The sequence below is a fragment of the Heterodontus francisci genome, chromosome 24 (genome assembly GCF_036365525.1).
Source record: "Heterodontus francisci isolate sHetFra1 chromosome 24, sHetFra1.hap1, whole genome shotgun sequence".
In the NCBI taxonomy this organism is placed as follows: domain Eukaryota; kingdom Metazoa; phylum Chordata; class Chondrichthyes; order Heterodontiformes; family Heterodontidae; genus Heterodontus; species Heterodontus francisci.
In genome coordinates this window covers 51,669,879-51,692,901 of record NC_090394.1, presented here as the reverse complement: position 1 = coordinate 51,692,901, position 23,023 = coordinate 51,669,879, and the positions used below count along the sequence as shown (strand labels likewise).

General features: G+C 40.0%; 1 protein-coding gene across 7 annotated transcripts; it reads right to left on the bottom strand.

The window, feature by feature from the left end:
- Positions 1 to 285: 285 nt before the first annotated feature.
- Positions 286 to 21,809, bottom strand: gde1 (glycerophosphodiester phosphodiesterase 1). 7 transcript variants are annotated; one of them, XR_010977395.1, is made up of 9 exons: positions 21,443 to 21,809; positions 17,887 to 18,062; positions 16,469 to 16,574; positions 12,264 to 12,356; positions 11,997 to 12,069; positions 4,185 to 4,277; positions 2,303 to 2,376; positions 1,670 to 2,023; positions 286 to 583 (listed from the first exon to the last, which is right to left on the bottom strand). XR_010977395.1 is itself a non-coding variant. In XM_068056180.1 (6 exons), the coding sequence occupies exons 1-6, from the start codon at positions 21,695 to 21,697 to the stop codon at positions 4,720 to 4,722; spliced, it is 984 nt and encodes a 327-aa protein (XP_067912281.1). In that variant the 5' UTR covers positions 21,698 to 21,809; the 3' UTR covers positions 4,343 to 4,719. The 7 variants fall into 7 exon arrangements, 3 of the variants coding, with proteins under 3 accessions (XP_067912281.1, XP_067912282.1, XP_067912283.1); XR_010977394.1 differs by lacking the exon at positions 2,303 to 2,376; XR_010977393.1 differs by lacking the exons at positions 286 to 583; positions 1,670 to 2,023; positions 2,303 to 2,376 and adding an exon at positions 11,423 to 11,621 and having other exon boundaries at positions 4,190 to 4,277; positions 11,861 to 12,069.
- Between the last annotated feature and the right edge of the window lie 1,214 nt (positions 21,810 to 23,023).

Below are 23,023 nucleotides of genomic sequence, written 5' to 3'. Positions count from 1 at the left end.
CCTTTGTAAGGTTTCTCGGTATATTCCCTTGTGAGGACATTGCAAGACATTTACAAATTTGCCTCAGAACAAATCAGATATTTAGTAACATTACCATAAACCTTCCATCTATTCAAAGAGCAGAAACAATTAGAGAACCCCTTTATTCCTGTTTCTGTAAAAAAAAACAGATTAAGCACCAGACCAACACTCGTCACAAATAATAGTCTTGTACAATTATACCGCAGAGTTGTAAACAGATAACTATTTGAAGATGTGCTTTTTTAAAAAAAATAAGTATGACAGTTTATTTCAAACCAAACCCTGAGGAAATCTTTATTAACACTGGCAAAATGCAGACAGTTTTTTTAAATTCTTCTAGTGATATCACATCAGGACTGCAACAAATTGGGACAATACAAAATAAAGTTTTCATAAATACTTGGCAATCATTTAATACAATATCAAATTTACTATCAAAGCAAATACATAAAGCTGCAACTATCCCCAAAAGCTTTCAGATTTCCAACCAAATGCTTGCTGTGAGGTTACTTCATATTTGTTGATGTATTTAGAAGAGGGACCTGAACTTCCAGCTATTTCTCTGTAAAGGTAGAAAATTTACAGATCAGCAACTATTTAGTTGATGCATTTGACCTGGTCATTACAAACTCAATGGGAGAATAGGAAGTCAGCAAAAAGCAATTGGGTATCTTTATCAACTTTGTACTGCACTATGGCTATTAATGGAGCTCTAACCAAGCTCAGCAAATATTGTTGCAACACAAGGTCACAAGGTTTGGAATAATATTTGACTAACTTGGAGAGTAAAAAAGTTTACTTTAATAAAATATTTCTAAAAATAAACGTGGCGGTTAGTTGCCTGTACATTCCATTCTCACACCAGTGCAGAAGTTTGAAAATATAAATGCAAAGTACTTGCACCAGTATTATCCACATGTTCCCACTTTTTGCTCCTTAAAAGATTTTACAGACACATTTGGCTGTGAAAAGTTTTCTTCGAATTTGGCATGCGTGTGAAAGGGCACATGGATTAACCTGTGTGCATATTTAACAGTACATTTCATCATTTTCAAAGCTGATCATTCTATGGCAAATTGCGCAAAAATTCACTTTCGTATTTTTTGATTGCATAACAGTTGAGTAACAAGGAATATGGCTTTAAAACAATGTTTAACACACTTGTGCCACTTGAAATATAAAACTGAGGAACAGCACATGACCAAGGGAGAAAATGGGAGTTGATTTTAATCCCTAAGCAGGATTCAGGCAGGTTATGCAAAATGCAATTGCTGGCCTAAGTTTGATATTGGGGTATTTTAACTCCTGGGCCTCATCTGCATGTTGCCAATCAGCCACTTGCCCAAAATGGGTAGAAAGTGGCACCCAGGAGAGGATATTCAAGCACTGAACAGCACCAAAGGGTGGCATACTGACAAAGAAGCAAGTTGCAGGCAAGGGAAGCAGCAACTTTCCTGTGAGACCCCGAAGAGCCATCTTGCTCCTCCTGGCCCAACAAAGGAACTATTTTCACTTAGGTGGTTTTACCCGCTTTCACCTGGTGGGAAAGTCGCAGCAGCTTCCCCTCCTCAGGCATGGATTAAAACACAAATCAGAATCTCACTGATACAACCAGACTGCAATTTGCATAAATTCATGAGATCCCTACCTGCTTCCAGTGGACACCTCACCAACCTAACTGCAGTGAAGTTAAATGGCACGATTCAAGGATGGGATGAGTAGGCAGGAATGGATGGGTAGGTCACAACACTCCATTTTAAACGCCCCCTGTCCTGTTCCTGCCAGGCCTGGAGGATTATAATCAACCCTGATGTCTTTTCACATCCGGGTCCAACTCGTGATTCCAATGGTATCTTTCTGCCAAGGTTGTGATTTAAATAAAGTAGTGCTAGTGCCTCTGGAGGCACAAAGACCAATCTGAAGAAGTGAATTCTCTCCATATCATTGGCAGAAATTTGAAAGTCTTTCAGTCAGTGTATGGGCTTATGTGGTAAGTGTGCAACTAAGATAAGAGAAAAATAAGAAAATTTTAACAAAGACATAACATAGCAATTTATTGATTCATATACACAAACTATGAAACTGTTTTTACCTTTTGAATCTTTATGAACTGTGTTTTGTAATTTCAGATCTACTTTCAAAAAGATACATGCCATATCTTCACATGGATATCATTGTTATCAGATTCCTGTAATAATCTTTCATAACTTATAGTTGACCTTTAGCATGCTTCATGGCGTTAAGGTTTCATTGTTAGTCAGTTCTGCTTTAAGACAATTACCTCAAAATTCAATAACAGCTTGCATTTATATAGTGCCTTTAAAATAGGAAAACATCTGAAGGTGCTTCAGAGACCTATTAAGACAAAAATTAGCACAACTTGAAAAGGAGATATTAGAGGGTCAAAGTAGGTTTTAAGGAGGGTCTTAAGAGGAGGAGGTGCAGAAGTTTGGGGACGGAAATCTAGAGCTTCGGGCTATTTTCTGCATTCCCAACATTTGCTGGTAATTGAGGCTCATACAGGACTGGGTGTCGGATAAACGGGCTGAAAGCACAGAGACAATGCACAGATTGAGAGGTGGATCTGGCTGTCATTAATGCATATCAAATCTTCAGATGATTTCACTTAGGGGCAGCATGTAGATAAGAACTAGGAGGGGAGCAAGTACAGATCCTTGGGTACTCCAGAGGCATGTATGCTGGGATGAGGAGATAATCTGGCTACAATGGGATAGTTAAGGGTAGAACAAGGTAACGGCATACCATGCAGCTGCACAACAGAGGAAAGGATTTGGTGGAGGTTTGCATGGGTGACCATATCAAAGCCTACAAAGGTTGACAAAGAATAGTGGAGATTGTCTTGCAGACTCCCACCCTAAATGGGTGAGAGTGATTTCTTTGAGATGGGGGGGTTGCTGGGAAGTGTGGTCAGAATGATAACGGTGTTTTTGAAAGGGAGGGGGCAGTACCTGATGGGGAAAGATTTGCAATGTCAAGTAGCATGGAAGCCAGGAAGGAAAACTGAGTGGTCATCAATTTAAGGCAAATAGGGGTTGAGAGTGGGAGATGGACTTCATGAACAAAGAGAGCTCTGATTACAGTATAACCAGAGAAACTTGGGAAAGATGCAGGTTCAAGGAAGGAACAAGGGGGAGCCTTGGTTTCGTGAGTGTGGGAAAGGAGGGAATGTGGAAGAGGCAGATGAACTATGGTTTCAATCTTAGTGACAGAGAAGAGCATGACCTCCTCACAACTTGTTGATGCAGGTAACGATAGAGGGGAATGGGAATGGGGTTGGTTTAAGGAGACGGTTGGTAGTGGAGAAAAGAACTTGGTGTTACCTTTGTTTTCCAGAATAATTGTGGTGTAATGACCAGTTTTGGTAGGGAAGGACCTGACAGTGTTTGTGGTGGTCCAGCTAGATCTGGAAATGAACTGCAGCATTGTACCCCAGATTTGACAGAGCAAAGATGGGGGAGTTGTACAAGGGAAGCAACCAGGGTTGGAAAGTGAAGGTTTCACTGGGGATAAGAGCATCAAAGGCAAAGTAGAGGGAGTGATTGGGCAGATCAACAGCTGTAGAAGTATCAAAACAAATGAAATTACAGCTGAGAGTTTGAAAGTGCATTTATAAGTGACTTTGGGAACTAGAGGTTTCCCATGGAATAAAAGAGAATCAATGAACAGTCGAGAGTCAACTATTAGCCAGCAAAGGTTCATCCAGGGGTCCAAAGGTGGCGAGTAATAGCCTTGGTGATTAGTAGTGCACACTAACAAATCCAGTATATCAGCAGAGGTGTCAAGGGTAATGGAAAGCATGTGGAAAGTGGCAGCAGTGGAGCAGAACCCAGAGCAGGATGGAACAGCAGAAACAAATCGGAGCTACCTTTGCGGAGAGTGAAAAGTTCCTGGTAGAGGAGCAGGACACTTTGGATTCAGAAGCAGGTCCGATACTGAAATCAAAATGACCCATCAGAGGGTACCTCCTCCGTAGAAAGTGGTGGTGATGGTGTAAGTCACCATAAGACCCAGAATCCAGCCAAAGAGAAGGTAGATTTCTGTACAGAGCCCACGTCACAGAAAAATAAAGCTGAGAAACAAGCAGCAGGTGAGCAGAGTGGGGGGGGTGGGGGGAAGATGGGCTGTAGGCTAGAAACAGTTACCTTAAAATGACTGAGTAGCAGAGTCACACGAGTAGAGTCTTAAATGAAGTCCAGGAGAGCAGCATAGACTTGATGGCAGAAGAATCCAAGAGTCTGGGAAATCAAAGTTGAGCAGAGTTCCAGCCGTTGAAAAGAGCACAGTAAAAACAAAGAACAACTTCAACTTGTGTGAATTTATTTTACATGTATTTAACATTGGCAGAATTACACAAAACAATTTTTCATTCATAAATACAAACTGGGAAGAAACTGCCAACCCCCAGCATTCCCCAGCAAATTTATGTGCCATTGAAAGGCTTTCTTTCTTTAGTATGTTGCTGGATTTATTTAATGCCAACATTATTCTGTTCTTTTAATTGTACAATTGTTTACATTATTAATGGATTTTACCAAATCAAAAATTAGTCACCTTTCCCAATATCAAAATACAAAAAAAATGAAGAGATTGGTACACCTTGTTTAATATAGTACACCATTCATACATTTAGTTCAGTAGCACTACATGTGAGTCTATACAGAAATCTCAGGAGATAAGTTAGGAAGGTGAACATTGTTCAACAAGGCTGTCAGTAATGTAAACACAATGGAGGATATGTTCATAGTATCGTTTCTCATCTGCATAATTTACAGTCCAGGCAACCACTTCAACCCCTCTTTCAGCCCAGAACCGAATGTAGTCCCTATGGAAAGTGAAAATTGGAGAGTTTAATATAAATTAACATAATTTTTTAAAACAACAAAGATATTTTACTTCACTTCCCGTAAAAATAGTCCCCAGTATCTTTGCTTCCTTTTCATAGTTCTATGCTGTGCTTACACCCTTCTTTTAGAAGGGCAAAACAGCAGGTCATCTGCTAGTACTACACAATTACCCAGCCAATATAGAAGGTGCTGCTAATATGTGGGAAGGAGGTGGATAGAATGGTAAAGGGTGCTAATTTTCTTTGGCGTAGGAAATCTCATTGCCTAAGAAATCTGGTGCAATGTTGGCAAAACTCAATCAGATCATAAACCAAACATCAAGCTTCTCAGCAACTGCAAGCAATATACAGTCATAGAGTTATACAGCACAGAAACAGGCCCTGCAGCCTAACGTCATCAAGCACCTATCTATTATTATCCCACTTTCCAGCACTTGGCCCGTAGTCTTGTATGCTATGGCGTTTCAAGTGCTCATCTAAATATTTCTTAAATGTTGTAAGGGTTCCTGCCTCTACCACCCCTTCAGGCAGTCTGTTCCAGATTCCAACCACCCTCTGGGTGAAAAAAAATTTTCCCCTCAAATCCCCTCTAAACCTCCTGCCCCTTCCCTTAAATCTATGCCCCTGGTTATTGACCCCTCCACTAAGGGAAAAGGTTTTTTTCCTATCTATCCTATCAAAGCCCCTTATAATTTTGTATACCTCAATCAGGTCCAACCTCAGCCTATCCATTATCTCTTCATAGCTGAAATGCTCCAGCCCAGGCAACATCCTGGTAAATCTCCTCTGTACCCTCTCCAGTGCAATCACATCCTTCCTATAGTGTGGTGACCAGAACTGTACACAGTACTCCAGCTGTGGCCTAACTAGCGTTTTATACAGCTCCATCGTAACCTCCCTGCTGTTATATGCTATGCCTCGGCAAATAAAGGCAAGTATCCCACATGCCTTCCTAACCACCTTATCGACCTGTGCTGCTGCCTTCAGTGATCTATGGACATGTAAATGTACTTCTTAGGGTCCTACCATCCATTGTATATTCCCTTCCCTTACATAGTATGTAAGATCTGAGCTAATTAATGGATGTCACAGATAGAAACTTATTTTGTCGACCTCATGATGGTATTCTCTGAGACCACATTATGGAGTGAGTTATTAAGAACCTTTGATAAGATATATTTAAGTCATTAATAGGTTGCAAATTTGCTTGCATACATTTGAACAGAAATAGACTATTCAATCCCTCAAGCCTGTTCTGCCATTCAATTAAATCATGGCTGATATGTATCCTAACTCCATTTACCCACCTTGGTTCCCCAACCTTTAATACCCTTGTCTAACAAAAATCTGTCAATCTCAATTTTGAAATGCCCAACCGACCTGGCCTCAAAAGCCTCTTTTAAGAATGGGGTGTGGGGTTGGGTGGAAAACACTTTGCAGATTGCTAGCACCCTTTATGTCACAAAGTGTTTCCTGACATCACCCATGAATGGCCAAGCTCTAATTTTAAGGTTATGCCGCCTTGTTCTGGACTTCCCTACCAGAGGAAATAGTTCATCTCCATCTAGCCTATGAATTCCTTTAATCATCTAAAACACCTTAAACAGATCACCCCCTTAATCTACTATATTCAAGGAATACAAGCTTAATCTATGCAACCTGCCTTCATAATTTGAGCCTTTGTATCACTCTGGTAATTTTCTGAGCAAATCCCACCTGCAAACAGCCCAACAGGAAGAATGGAACAACTAAAAGCCCCACTTTTCTTAAACTGTCACACTATTATTAATTCATTAAAGTCATCAATAAATTAGAAATGCTAATTTTAACTATTCATTTTGATAGTACACAAATAAGTTCAAAAACTGTATGTATATGAGATGATTTCTTATAGCTTTAAGAAAACAAGAGTATCAAACCTAAACTTATCACTTGGTTGCCACAAGGCCAGATAAAGAGCATGCGGGTCCGAACATTGTACATACAATTAAAGGTAACCTGATCTTAAAAGACAAATATATTTAAATATAATGTCTCATGAAGCCTAACCCTTGGCCGTACTATTGTCCCTCACAGACTTGGATGAACAAAGATTCAATTTGATTTTTTAAAAATCCTGTTTTTAAAGGGTTCGGTTGGTCTTTAGCAACATTAGTTTTAGAACCAAATTTACGATAACATGCTAAGTGAGCAAGATATTTGGGAAAGTATGTGCATAGTTTGAATAGAAACTCCAGCTTTGGTGAGGAGTGACTGATGAGACACAATCCATGAAGTAATGTTTTAATTTTGATAAGCTAAGGTACTGAAAAGCAATTAGGTTTCAGATGTCAAGAATAATAGCAGAGGTCAGGAGAATTTGGAAAAATTAATTTTAAGTGATGTATTACCAGTTGTTTTCAAGTACAATTCAGAGTTTAACAGTTAAGATAGTGTAAGGTATAGAATAATAGTATCAAGTATGTGCAAGATGTTGGCTTGAAAATAGAATAAGGCTCCAAAAATAGATGTGGCCAGTTGATCCAAGGAAATCTACTCAGTACTTGCGCCCACAGATCCAGTCCTTACACTGCCATAATTAGTGGGGTCAGCTCACTTGTATACTTTAGTTTCTGTGCAACACAGTAGTAGTTCATCCAAGGCAGGGGGAGGAAACCTCAGATGCAGCCTTTAAAAATCAACACTCACTTTAAACTGTCAACAGCTAGATGTTGAAACAGTAGGCAAGTGGTAAACTTTTTGCAAGACGAAATGTAATGCTAGTTAGTGACTTTAAATGTCTGAGATTGTATGACTATTTCAGGAAATGTCTTCCATTGGAGCAGCAGGCAGAGATATCCAAGGAAGGAAGCAGGCAATTTGTAGGGGACAGAAAAGAGGAGCCCAAGACTTCAGTGAATCTGAACTTGAGATACTCCTCAATGAAATGCAGAAAAGGAAAAGAAGACTATTGGATGCCCATGGCAGAAAACCTCAGAAAACTGTACAGAACAATGTGGAGAAAGGGGTGGTAGTGGCACTGTCACCTCTCATCCCCATAACTGCAGACCAGTGCATGGAAAGGTTCAAATGATCTGATGAGAGCAGTCAAGATAATAGGGCACAGTAACTTCTCACATCTTGGGCAATGACACATTATTAACTCTCTTATACAACTTCCGGCTGAAGTCCTCCTTCTCACTGTCCGGTGGTACCATGGGTCCAGGGGTTTCCTGGCTCTGTATCTTTTATTATGTGTTGCCACTTACCCAGACTAGAATGATTTGCAAGCAGAGCTTTAATAGCCCTCCCTCCATTTTAACAGAGCGGTACCACCAGATCTGTTATCTTGGCTGAACGATGCCATCTGGCAGAAACCTCTCAATTGCTATCCTTCACCTAATGCACTCAATTTTCTTTCAGGAGAAAATTGCACAACATGCTCGTCAAGGACAGATGACCGGAAGGGGCATCCACAACACTGGAGATCTTATCTCCTATGAGAATCAGGCCATAGAGCTGTTGAGGGCTGTGCCATGTGAGGTTGGTGGAATAGTGCAGACTGCAGGTTAACCTACACAATCACCATTGCATCCCAGTAAAGCAGCAGACAGCCAAGAGCTTCCTCAACCATAATTGTCTACTTAATACGTAGGGAGTTGAGATACCTGTTGTTAGGTTATGCCTTCTTTCCCGCAGAGCCATAACAACAAAGATGATAACAAGGAGCAGGTGGTATAAATGGGAGGAAATTGCTTCCTTGTAGACTAGGATGAATCAGATGAGGATATTGATAACAATAACTGGAATAGACAGTAGGACACACAGGTATAGCAAGATCCTGCCCCATGTTTTTCTTCCAAAAACTCCTCTATTACCCCTTGGGTCACTTGCTTCCTCAATATCATGCACCATTTCAAAATCTTTCAGCCTGGAAAAGTAGATAATCTAAGTGATAAGATAACACTGGGTGATCTACAAAGTGCAAGGAAGCTGCTGGAGTGGATAAGGTTTTGCAGGCTATGCTCTCCCTTGGATCGGGAGTCAAAGGACTCAGATCACATCGATACTTGCCTAGAAAAAAAGGACGTTCAAATCGATGTGCAGGTACTTTCAGGATCTGATAGCAGCCACTAGGCCAAGCATCCTGCTAATCAGTGGATAAACAAATCAATGGCACAGTAGAATGGCACCACCTGGATCTGACCTGCATGAAACTGCTATTTCTCAGCCATAAGCACATGTTAAGCATTCGGCCTATCCCTTCAGAGCACAATGAAAATGGGACGTGGCTTTGCATGGCTCAGGAGGAAAGCTTGGAGCTTTGATTGAAAGATACATGGGATGTCTATGTCAATTGTTTTATATTGGCCGTGTCAACAATTTTGAACATTCAAAACACTGAAACACTGAAGGGGAGGTGAAGGGTAATTTGGTCTTCCTCATCTTTCTTCAACGATGGAAAATTCCAATGCAGATCAAGCTTGAGCCACAAAAAAAAGTCTGTCCAAGTAGTTCTCCTTCATGACAAAGAACTACCAAGCATATACCAGAAGGTTCAGAAAAAAACTCTTAAAAGTGGAATTTTAGTAGCTTGATGGGAGAAGCCAGCTTCGTGGCAGGCATGTCTTTTTGTCCAAGTCCCTCACAAGGACCAGAATTAAGCAGCTAATAATGAGTACATCTGCTGCATAGCATTGAACTTGGACATCTAGTAAATTAGGATGGTTACCATACTGCAAGCTGGTCCAGCATAGGTGTGTCTACCACCATGAAAGTAGATGGTCCATCTTATAGCTACTCAACCTGCATTACATGGAAGCTAGATGGCACGCAATGGATTCATATCCAGGACTCAGTTGCAGGGACAAGCAGATGCTACTAAAGCTCTGCAACTTTAACAAGTGGAGCCAAATGATGGTGTAAGCTGCATCCAGAAGAAAGACAGAAAATTCACACCTTTTATGGTGAGGCACACTGCTTACTTTGCTACTCGTAACGAGATCCTGGTATCTGCTATTCTCCTAAGAAAGCAAACCTGCACCGGTCAGCTGTCAATAACCATCCTATTTAGAAGCAGAGAAGTAAATAAAGTCTCCTTAACTTCAAGGTGACACACCTAGTCATGCAAAATTGATAGTGTCAATCCAATACATGAGCACAATAACTGACAACACTGCTGGTAGTTGTTGGGCCAGTTCATTTCTTTGTTTTGGAGGGATACATCTGTCAATGACACGGGGATTCTTCCCACCAAACACGAGGTAATCCTAAATCCAAAGCCCTAATGGTTACAACGGTCCTAGCTGATTGTGTCCTTTTATGAGACTGCTGCCAAAGGCAGCAAAGGGTGCATAAAGTGCAACAAAAACAAAGGTCACTTAAGTGCCAGAATGCTGGAAGTAAGAATCACAGGACACTTTTTCATGTCGTACAACAATGAGTTGAATGGCCATGATGGCCCACAGTCCATCCAAGTACCAACAGTGTACAACAACTCTACCTGAGTCCACAGAGGTGTAGTGGATGATGAAAATACTCTCTCTCCCCTCCACCCCACAGAAGCATAGGTGGCAATTAATGATGATTTCAGTGATCTAAGTCATATCGTGTGCAAATCTGCCCCATTCTTCTTTACATACAATTTCAGGGGTTCTATTTCTCAATTTATGTTGCAGTTCATTCATCATTTTCAAAAGCTACAGCTGTGAACACTACCAAGCACAATAGAGAAACAAATAAACTACAAATTTAAAGCTTTAAAATTTGAGTTTTACATCAGTTTGCTGTACTGTGGCGCTTTCAAAGATACTAGATTTTTTCAGCTAACTGGAAAACAGGATGTTTTGCAACATTAAAGAATTAGATCAAGGGTGATAAAGGAGGCTCAGCTGATAGGAAGAGAGTTTCAGTAAGGAATGTGACAGCTGGGATCACTCTGTATAGACTATAAGCTTAAATTATAAAAGTATAGCATTTGCTGCAGATTTTTCCCTACTAATAAACTGTCAACAATGAACACCAGTTTTAACAAAGCAACAATATTATAGGAGGTCACTTTCATGCAGAACAATCAAAATAACATATGCTTCCCTCTTTGAAAAAATTTTTGTGCTCATCATGGCAACAGAATAGATGTTACCATTGAGGCATTAAGCAATTTATCAAGTCAGGTACCGAAGGGGAAATGATAAACCCTCCCCACAAGGATGGATGGGTTGGGGGTGAGCGTGAAAGTTATGCATTTCCAGTTTTAAACAGAGACAGGTCAGGCGACCAAGCCGCTCTCAGGAGGTGGGTCATTCACTATAACTTTTTAAGTAGGCTGCATGCCTCTACTTTTATAGCATTTTTATTTTTAATCTCATGGAGGCTGGGATTCCTGGGTCTTGAGAATTCCTACAGATAAAAGGAGGAGAGAAGGAACAGATCCATGAGGGAAGGGCCTTTATTGTGATGCTTGTGCGCCAGGAGAAGCAGGAGTGTTTTCTCCAAGTTCAACAAGCTTATCTCCAAGCCCTGTGGCTAATTTCTACAGGATGTCTGGCAAACCCATACCTCTAGGTTTCCTGTCCAAAAATCTTCCCCCCGCTCTCTTTCTGGCCCAGAGTGCCGGGATCAGGTTTTCGCAGGAGAAGTGGCACAGCCAGAGTAAAGCTCCTTTTACTCTGCTCCAACAATGTCACTTCTTCCCAATTTCAGAAGAGGACTCCTTTTCCACCAGTACGAATTTTTCCATCATCTACTTCAGCCGTTCCTAAAACCAAATAAGCAATTTAATACTCATTTTTGCTGAATTAAGGCTGGTTTTACACTTTACGAACTGAGTCAAAAGTCGTGTCCAAATTTATGTCGCACTGGGCCTCATAGCTTAAAAGTCGACTTTAATTCCATCATGGCTGAACTTAAATCCAAGTCTCAGAGGAGAAAGGATGGTAGTTAAACCCACTGAATCACCAAACAGTAATTTTTTCAGAACCAGAATATACTACTTACATTGATATGAAATTCTTCTGCATTAAAAATGCAGAAATGCCAAAGAATTTCCACAAAAAGGCATGGAGAGACCAGTCCAAAATGATATCCAGCAACATGTAAAAGTATTGCTTATAGTCGTGAAATTTTGGTTTACCATTCCCAAAGAAACTTAGCCTCCAGGGTCTATGGGTGAGAGCAGTTGCTACATTCTGGTCAACTTGCTTCATCTACAACAGTACAAGAATGAAATAAATATTAAATACTTGTGTTTTATTATCTTATACGTAAATTCTACCAATACACACAATACCAATTCTATTCCAAAACATTTGCTACAACTTTGCTTAATACTATACAACTTCCAAGCAGAATTGTGGAACAAAAAATATGTTCCTTTGATGTAATTTAAAGCTTTTAATACCTTGAAAATGACCAAAGGATCAAAGGAACACACAATGCTCCTATTGTACAGTTCAGGATATTCCTGGTACATCTTTTTCAGGGCTGCAGAGGCCTGAAAAACAAACAAGTTAAGTGACTTGTTTAAAATTCATGCTAATGATATATCTTGAATATATGAATAATAAACATTTCAATTGAAATAAGAGATCATGATAACTACCACAGCACTTGTAATAAATTATGTAATTTGGTCACAAGATATATATGTGCTCATTCGATCTTATTGCCCAAAATAGTGAGTACCCACAAGTTGCAGCTGCAGATATATCTCACGTAGTACCAATGTTATTTTTCAACTTTTTCTATGAAGGACATGCTTTGGCTCAGGATCACGATGACAGAACAAGAAGTTTCACACGTGATCTGAAAACAAAACTTCCTGCATTCATTTGAAGCTTTCTTCCCCAGTCTTCAGTGCTTAAGCCAAATCCTTATATTGCCTTTAACACAGAAAATGTCCCACGGTGCTTTGGAGGTGGGAGCTATAGGAATAGTTAAGGGGTTGGACACCGAACCCTAGAGAGAGAGATTAGGACGGGTGTCAGAAAGCTTAGTTGAGAGGATGGACTGAGAATAAACAATTGAACTTGCATTAACTTGGCACTTCGCACATCTCAGAATGTCCCAAAGCACTTCACAGTCACAGTCATTTAAATTATGAAAAGCTACAAACCAGTGGAGATTCAAAAAGATCTATGTATACAGATCACAAAAATGTAGTAGTCAGGTACCAAAAAAAAAATCCAAACAGCTAACAGAATGTTAGTGTTTATAACTGGGGCCTAGAATACAAAGAGGAGGATGTTTTGCTACAGCTATACAAAGCCCTGTTTAGACCACATCTGGAGTCCTATGTAAAGTTCTGGGCAGAGATTCATCAGAATGTTACTAAGGATCCAAGGGTTAGATTATAAGGAGAGCTTACATGAACTAGGCTTGTATTTCTGGGAATATAGAAGGATATGGGGTGATTTGACAGGAGGTTTTTAGGATTTTGAAAGGAATAGATTGGATAGATAGAGAGAAACTTTTTCCACTGGTGTCGGAGTTGAGGACAAGGGGACATAACCTTTAAATCAGAGCCAGGTCATTCAGGAGAGAAGTTAGGAAATACTTTGTCATGCAAAGAGTGGTAGAAGTGTTGAATTATCTCCTATGAATAGTTATACTTGCTTTCAAATTAAAGATAGATTTTTGCTAGCCATGGGTATAAAAGGAAATGGAGCCAAGGCAGGTGGATAGAGTTAAGAGACAGATCAGCTATGAGCAGCTCATTGAATGGAGGTACAAGCTCAAGGGGCTAAATGGCCTACTCCTGTTCCTTTATTCCTAATCATAGAATAATACAGCACAAAATGACACCATTTGCCCCATCATGCCCATGTAGGCTTTTCAAAAAAAATCCGATTAGTCCCACTCAGATGCCCTTTCCCATAGCCCTGCAAATATTTTCTCCTTCAAATAATATCCAATTCCCTTTTGAAAGTTGTTACCGAATCTGCTTCCAGCACCCTTTCATGCAGTGCATTCCAGATCATAACAACTTGCTGCATAAAACTATGTCTCCTCATCTTGCCTCTGGTTCTTTTTGGCAATTATCTTAAATTTGTGTCTTGTATGTGGAAACAGTTTCTCCTTATTTAGCCCATCAAAACCCTTCATGATTTTTAACACCTCTATTCAATCTCCCCTTAACCTTCTCTGCTCGAAGGAGAACACCCCAGTTTCTCTAATCTTCCCATCTAACTGATGTCCAACAATCTTGGTACCATTCTAGTGTATCTCCTCTGCATCCTCTCTAAGGTCTTGACAAAGAATTACTTTTGAAATGGAGCCGCTGTTATGTAGGTAAATACAGCAGCCAATCTGTGTATAACAAGGTCCCTTAAATAGCTTATCAATCAACAATCAGTTGATCTGTTTTTGTTTGTGTTGGATCACTATGAAAAGGAGATTCAGAGCATGAAGGAACAATTGAAAAGTGAGACAGATCAATGAGGAATCAAAATGTTGAGATGTGCATCTCCTTTCAGTGTATTTTGCAATAGTTTGGGAGCTTATATTGAACCTGTGCAATTATTATCTTTGATGTCACATTCCTGGTAATCTCTCCAATCATCATGGCCCAATGTCTGGAACAAGCTGTTTACATTATTAGGGTGGCTTTGTTTTATCGCTGCATCCCTGCATTTTAGAGTTGAAATAGTCTAATAAAAAATGTAAAATTCTCAACTTTCTCCACAATTGCATTCCAAGATGGAGAGAAAATGAAAGGCAAAAAAAGATTAGGGAAGGAGTTACAGAGAGCAGTTTCACTGTAGCCAAAGGCTTTGTCACCTTGGGGTGAAATGGGCAGATGTACAGAAGGCCAGATTTGGAAGATCCAAGAGGGCAGAAGGAGATGCAAGGGCGAGGAGGCTGATATATATTTAGAGGATGGTGCAGACATGAGGTGGGATAAGATTATTGAGGGGCTTGAAGTGAAGACTAATGATTTTAAATGTAATGCATCAGAGAACGAACAGCCTATTTAGGTATGAGCACACAAACGATTGGCAAGTAGAATTTAGCATAGGATAGATTACAGTTCGCTGCACTTTGGACAAGCTGGAGTTTATGGAGGGTGCAGGGTGGGAAGATACTAGTGAAATTGAATCTAGAGATGACAAAAGCACGGATAAAGATTTCAGCAGAAGAGCAGCTAAGGTAGCAATGTCAGAGCTGGAAATAAGCAGTATGAGTATGGAGAGAATGTGGGGTTTGTAACTCAGCTTAGGGTCAAAGAGGATGCCAAGGTTTTGCATGATCTGGTTTTGTGGCAGTGGCATTTTTCACAGGAGCCAAAAGTGATAGCTTCCATATTCCTGGTGTTCAGTTTGAGAAAGTTATGGTTCATCCACGATTTGATGTAAGACAGGCAGTCTGAAAGCACAGAAGCAGTAATTAGGTTAAGAGAAGTGATAGTGAGTTGGAGCTGGACTTCTTCAATCTTGTATAGGGAAAGTGGCATGGCACCTGCAGATGACTTCACCGAGCAACAATCCGTACATGAGAAAAAATGAGGTCAACAGTGGAGATTCTGGAAGTGAAACGCAAGAATGGGAAGGGAAGCCTAAAGATGTGTTACAAGGAGTCTGCAGCACAGAAATAGGCCATTTGGTCCAACTGGTCTATGCCAACATTTATGTTCCACGCGAACCACCTCCAACCCCTCTTCATCAGCATAACCTTCTATTCCTCTCTGCCTTATCTGCTTCTCTAGTTTTGCCTAAATGCATCCATGCTATTCGCCTCAATCAGTCCTTGTAGTAGTGAGTTCCACATTCTTAGGATAAAAGAAATTTCTCAAGAATTTCCTATTGTATTTATTTGCGACTATCTTACATCTATGATCTCTAGTTATGGACTCTCCTACAAGTGAAAATATTTTCTCTAAGTCTACGCTATCAAATCTTTTCATAATCTTAAAGACCTCTATTAGGCCACCCTTCTGGAGAGAAGAGCACTAGCTTATTCAACCTTTCCTGATAAGTACATCCTCTCACTTCTGGGATCGTCCTTGAGAATGCTTGCTGCATTCACTAGGAGTGGAACCACGTGAAGGCAATCATACGGAGTTGGGCAACTAGGGAGAGACAATGAAGGAGAATGGTATGATTGCCATGGGGGCCAGGAGCACTTGTCGGGATCAAAGGAGCAAGAACTGGAAGAGATGAAATTGTAGAGGAGAGTGGAGGAAAAGTTGGGAGAGAAGTAAAAGAGTGACAGGGAATGCGGGTGAAGTGAAATATATTTAAAAGGGAGTGTCAACTTCATGAGAACCTTAAATAAAAAATTAACTAGCTTACAACATAATAATTGAAATACATGATCATGTGAACTGTAGGTCACACCTTTCTTACAAAAATGATGAATGGCTCTCAGACTCTACTCCTTCTGGATAAAAATATTTTAACTTACTTTATCAACATCCACTCAATAACATCAACCTCAGTTAAGACTTAATTGCACCATGGTGTTCAAAAATAAGCTTAATGTTGGCATTAACAACAACACTATCAGCTCAAATCAAACTGACATTGTTTCTCACATATTAAATGGAGAAATTTCCTCAATGAAACATAGCTCATTTCTGTGCTGCAGGGGTCAAAAAATACACTGTACCTGAACAGCATGACCTTTAACATCAAAATAAATTGTCATGTTGGCTTTGAGACTTTCCAAGATAGCTTCCTCCAAGGTTGGGATTTTCTCATTTGGAAAATATTTGCTGCATAGAACAGAATGTAAATAATATTAGAAATGGAAGGTTTAAGAAATAAACATTGAAATAATTAAAGTTCAATTGCTAAATTTAATCTTTATCTTTGTAAAATCAGAATTAAAAACAAGTTACATTGCTTAGAAGTTAAGTTTAAGAACAGCATTAATATTTACTGTGAGTTTTAAACATTATACCATTGCAGCTTCTAGCACCATTGAACAACTAAAATGTTAACAAGAAACAATGGAAAAAAAGTTGAAAAATGGTTTGATGACTCTTTTAAGTGCATTTTTAAAATACCTGTTTAAAAAAAATTAGTAAATAACATTTCTGCTGTTACTCACAGACCTAATACCTGGTCTATTTATACAGTACTTTATAATCATACAGGCGAGAAAATATGAATATAATAATTTGAAAATGTATATTAATTACTCTGAGAGAGAAATGCGATGGAAGAAAGAAACAGAAAGACAAAGTAGGATCTGTAAAATAAATTAATCTCTTACTTTCAAGTTTCATGATTAACCTAATTTAATATCAATGAAAAGAATTCTATGATATGTTTGGTCAAGGATCACAAAATGCTTACCACACATGTCAAAAGGGTCCTGCTAAGAATGTGAAAGAAAATTTCTAGATGTATTTATAACACAGCTATTGGAATGAGACAGTAGTTCTTCGTATGTGCACCTACATAACCATTGCACTTTAAATGTAGTGAGAGTTGGCTGTAGCATTTGTGCTCTCAACACAATTAAGTTTTAGGTAGGTTTACAGAGTGCCCAAAGGATCCTGGACAGTGCTTAAGCCAGATTTACAGTGCACTCAATGATGCTCCATACGTTGTCAAATCAATGAGGTATGAGACTGCCTTGTTGAGGTGTTCTCATACTGCCCTTATCTGGAAATAGGTCAGAACCCAACTTTGGAGCTATTGTTAGTGTCACTGCAAAGCAGAAACTGCTTTGATTGCAATATAATCATATCCTTATCTACATTTGAGATCAGATTGTGGCCAAATGAGTCCCAGAGAATACATTCACAAATCACATACTTTACTGTAGCTCCTCAAGGTATTATAATTCAAAGCTACAGTATGGAATGCAATTAGAATAGAAACATTCATCAAGCTGCAAATAAGGCAATAATAGGTGCAGTTTTTCAAACCACAAAGGTGCTGCAACACTTCTAAAGTAATGGTAGTACATTGAAAAAATACAGTCTAATTCTTACAGATTTGGGAATCTTTGGGCGGCAAATTTAAAATGGTATTTTTGTCACTATAATCAGTATGAGGTACATTCTGATTACATACTGCAGTCTGTGCTTGGCTGCCGGATTAAGTTTTCGGACCTCTTCAAAAGTTAAGTGATCTAGAGAACCGATACCATCAGTTGTGCGGTCCACAGTACGATCATGCATCAGAATAGGGAAACCATCTGAAGTAAACTCGAGATCCAGCTCCACACCAGTAGCCTTATGTTCAGCAGCCTAGACAAGGAGCGAGAACAGGACGTCTCAAAATATTCATTAGCCAATGTACGCAGCATTGTGGCTAAACAGAAAGCCTCGTTGTAATGTTGGCACTCTATATAATGCAAATTTAATCTAGACTATTATGCAAACTCTATATAACTTAGATCAGTCTCCTGCTAGAGTGGAGGATTTATTGCATCTGATTACAAATAACAGGCATTGTAGCATTTTCTACTCCAAACGTTTGAAATGGAACTATAGAAATAGTTGAATCATTCATCAAAATAATTTCATTTTAATTGAACTCCTGTCCTAAAATAAAAGCAAAATACTGATGTTGGAAATCTGAAATAAAAATAGAAAATGCTGGAAACACTCAGGTTTGGCAGTATTTGTGGAGACTGAAACAGAGTTAACCTTTCAGGTCTGTGACCTTTCATCAAAACAGGCAGTTTCTCTCTCCACAGATGCTGCCTGACCTGCTGAGTGTTTCCAACATTTTCTGTTTTATTCATGTCCTAAAATGTTCCTTAAATCTGAACTGCAGCACATAGACATGAAACAAAAAAAGCAAACTGCCAGAAACCCAATATTATTAAGTGGATTTGGTTAAAATAGTGGATTTTAAAAATGACTGAAAAGTACTGCAGTCCATCAGTTCTTTGTACTAGCCCTTCTTCTTGCCAGTTTATGTTAGTCTCCCAGTTAGTAATAACAAATGGAGTATTTAGGCAAGATTATTTACAATTTATCTGTAATGGTTAACTGTATAATCTATTAATGTGACACAGATTTACTATTAATCCAAAACAAAACACTGAAAATCTGAAGCAATTACATTACAGTATATACTGTACTAAAATCAGTGTACAATGTAGCTATTCCATCCCATTATTTGTTACAGTATTTGAGATTATGAGTTCCTAAATTTTTCTCTGCAATATTCTCCCTTTTCTCTTAATTGGATACTGTTCCCCAGCTAGCGGTCACTCCAAGTAGCTCACGCTATTGAGCAGTATTTATCTGTGAGCTTTGGCAGCAAAGACAGCCTACTTCTACCTCCATAATAGTGCCCACTTCTGCCCCTTCTTCACTCTTACCTCAGCCCACCTGCCACTGAAACACTTCACCATGTACTTGTCATCTCCAAACTCAAATATTCCAATGTCTCCTGACTGACCTCCTTTCTTCCACCCTATATCATCCTGAGCTTATTCAAAACTCCTAGCTACCAATCCTACTCTCTTCCCACCACTGGCCTACAATTTCTGCCAATCCCCCAATGCCTCAAATTTAAAATCCTCACCCCTCACGATCTCTGAAATCTTCCAGATCACGCTACCCTAACTCCAGGCTTTCGTATATTTCCCCCACCCATCACTTGCCATACCTTCCCATGCTCGGGATTCCATCCCTAAACCCTTCTGCCTCTCCACTGCCCTTCCCATGTAAGACCTTCCTTAAAACCTCAATGACCAAGCTTTTCGTCACCTTTGCTTCGGCTGACTGTTCATTTTCTCTGATTACACCACTGTAAAACATGTTAGTTTTTTTTTATAAATTAAGAACAGTGTATAAATGCAAGTTGACATTGTTGACGAAAGCAGCCAAGTGTACTGTGAGCAAGTTACATAATTAAAGCACTCACACCCAAGCCCAATCCTCTCTGCCCAACAACCACACAAACATTTCCAGTAGTATTTGCTGTATACTGATTAGCTCAGGCTGATTTTCTCTTCAGTGTCCCAGGTCATTGTGGAAAATTCTACCACCCTCTACTGCTGCTTCAGGTATTATCAACTAAATCAGCATAGGCAGAGATTGATCCTGGGATTTTCCTGGGCTGCATGGCTCTGAACCTACTGAAAACATGATGTCTGCAGTGCAAGTTAAGTGAGAGTCTTAGCAGACCATCATTGGTAGATTTCCCTCAATTTTTCTCATTAGTGTAAAATAAAAGAAAAATTGCAAGTAAAGCATTCATGATTTTCCAATAAGTAACCCACTGTGTCTTCAGCCTGGAATTTCCTCCCTTAAACCTCTCCATCTCTCTCTCCTTTCCAGATGCTTCTTAAAATCTCTCGCTTTGATCAAGGTTTGGGTTACCACACATGTCAAAACCTGTCCTAATGTCTCCTTCTTTGGCTTGGTGTCATTTTCTTTCTGATGTGGGATGTTTTACTATCTTAAAAGTGCTATATAAATGCAAGTTGTTGTTGCATGCAAGGGCCTGCTGATGAGGGGATTCAGAAAGTTCTGACCAGGGATTGTTCCTTTGAGCGATCACTTAATGAAAATTTACATCTCAAAGGAATGTCAATTTTATTTTTATAACCTTTTTTAAAATTTTGCTGTAAGCCAGCTGCTGGGAGGAGACAGGAGGAATCATTTGCTTTCTTATTTTTCATCTTCCTTTGCAGAAGTAACTGATGGGCATCTTTTCACACCAGAACTGATGAGATACAGAACTCTGTGATGTTGGTGTATTGGTGCATCTGACTAAACTTTAATTAGCTTTCTTAAAGGAAGAAAGTACTAAATTTTGAAATCAGAATAATCAATATGGTTCCAAATTGAAACACTTTGGAGGCTTAGGTTCCTTACTTTATTGATAAACACTTCTTTAAAATTGATCGATATGGGCTGTTGCTTTCTACATTTTTCCCTCAGGACTCTAAACCACAGTTAACTTCAGCTAACTGGTGACAAACATTGCAAGGTAGGATATTCTATATCTTAATTAACACATGAAGGAAAGACAAAGGAGCTGGTAGCAGCTCAATAGGCAATAAGATTGGTTCAGAAACCAGAATGACAAGCTGAGCAAATCTCCTACCAAAATTAACATCGCTTGTACAGGGAAGGACTCCCAGTAGACCTGTTGTCTAAAATCTCTCTCAGCACTCAGTTAGACAACTCACAAGCAGGAAATGCCTCCAGTTTCGGATACATCATCTAGACAGAGGACTCTCCTGCATCTTTCAAGTGTATCTATTAATGGGTCAATCAAATTGAAATTTTAGCTCCCAATCATAATCATCATGAGCTGCCACAATGACCTGAAAGAAGCTGCCTTCCATCATACAATCTCATACAGTACAGGACTGTATAAGAAGTCCCATACAGCAAGAAGTCTAATTGGGACTTCTTCTCACACAGGGCAGTTGCACTGTCCCAAAGCAGCCAAGTTCCAGTAAGATCATAGAATCAGGTGCACTAAACCCCTAGATCTTCTTTTTTAGAAAAACAGGTGATATTTTTAAGTACATAATAACTGCAACAGAATACATTTCACTGATGCCATACTGTACGCAATATACAAGATCCAAGATTATTTTAGCCTGTATTCGGAAATGGGGATGAACCGTTACAGCTATTTTGGGAGGATAACTCACCTTCCTGATGGCACCCAGTGTATTCTCAGGAGCATCATATCCCCCACCTCGATGGGCAATCACTGAGAACCGTCCATTGGGGCGCAAGACCCGCCGAGCAACGTCAAGTGGAACGGGCTGATACCTGAACACTTGTACAGCCAGGCAGAACACCAGAACAACAACGGGGAAATAGATCGGGTGGCAGACACTCACCACCAGCAGCGCAACAAGAACGATTATCACAAAGAAGCCAGCGACCGCCGTAACGTCCATCACCAGCAGCGCCGTGCTCTGCAGCCCCGCTCGGCAACCACCTACTGCAATGGCCAGAAAGAAGCCACTGCCTGTTAGCCCCAAACCCCCGCGGAGGGGGTGGGGCGGTGCCACGCTGCGTCATGTGACGTAATCACGGCACGTAGCGCGAACGTCACACGCTGCAACAAAGGCTGGAAAGCTCCCACAATGCAAAAGGAAAGGCCCGTCAGACTTTAGGGAAGAAACAGGCCCTTCCATTGCTTGGCTTGGGCAAATATCTCCCAGTCTGGACAAGGAAGGCACCTGGACAGCCCCTCTATCTCCCGCTGCCAATATTCACTATACTGGTTCTTGGAATGAGGGGATTGGGAGCAATTGAGTAGATCAGGCCTATATTCCCTGGAGTTTAGAAGAATGAGAGGTGATCTCATTGAATCATGTCAAATTCATAAGGGTCACGACAGGGCAAATGCTGAGAAAATGTTTCCCCTAGTTGTGGAATCTAGACTGCAGAGTTACAGTCTCAGAATAAGAGGTCAGCCATTTAGGACTGAGATGAGAAGAACTTTCACTCGAAGGGTTGTGAATCTTCAATTCTTTATCCCAGAGAGCTGCAGATGCTCAGTTGTTGACTATATTCAAGACAGAGCTGAAAAGGTTTTGGTTACTCATGGAATGGGGATAGTGCAGGAAGGTGGAATTGAGATCGAAGATCAACCATGATCTTGATGAATGGTGGAACAGGCTTGAAGAGCCAAATGACCTACTCCAGCTTCTATTTCTTTTGTTCTTATGACATCTTTGACAGCTGCTAATGGACATTTAGAGGCTTCAGATCTGGGGTTTCCTTCTCTTGACAATGAGAATTCATGGCACTGATGCTAACATGGAAAATGGCAAAAGCTGATGAGCTGCCAACTTAAGGAATGGTCTTGCTGTATGAAAGCATATCATTATAAGGACTTAAAGTAGGGCTGCCAACCCAACTGGATTCTCCTGGAGTCCCCAGGAATTAAAGATTAATCTCCTGGATACTGATTCAAGCCACGCTGGAGAAAAACCAGAGTGGCATTTAAAAAATTGTTTTTGTTTTAAATTTTCTTTCAACAATTATTTATTAGTTATAAAAATATTGCAGATGGGTGGGGGTGGTGAAAGGCTGTTGGGATTATTCTTGACTGTCAACCAATCAAATAAAGTAAAGCCAATTGGCAGGGGACAATGGTGACCTGTGATAATGGGCATCTTGGGTGCTAATGGTAGGAGTGTGGGAACACAAGGTCATGTGATGAAACCTTCAGGAACATCCCAACCGGAGCTGGAAACCCTAAACTTTAAGTGGCA

What these genes read in the sequence shown, in the direction of transcription:
- gde1 (XM_068056180.1), bottom strand. Translation starts at nt 21,697, where the DNA reads ATGGACGTTACGGCGGTCGCTGGCTTCTTTGTGATAATCGTTCTTGTT. An exon ending in CACTGGGTGCCATCAGGAAG is followed by an intron (nt 18,063 to 21,442) that starts GTGAGTTATCCT and finishes CTCCTTGTCTAG; the next exon opens with GCTGCTGAACATAAGGCTAC. An exon ending in GCAGCCAAGCACAGACTGCA is followed by an intron (nt 16,575 to 17,886) that starts GTATGTAATCAG and finishes TGTTCTATGCAG; the next exon opens with CAAATATTTTCCAAATGAGA.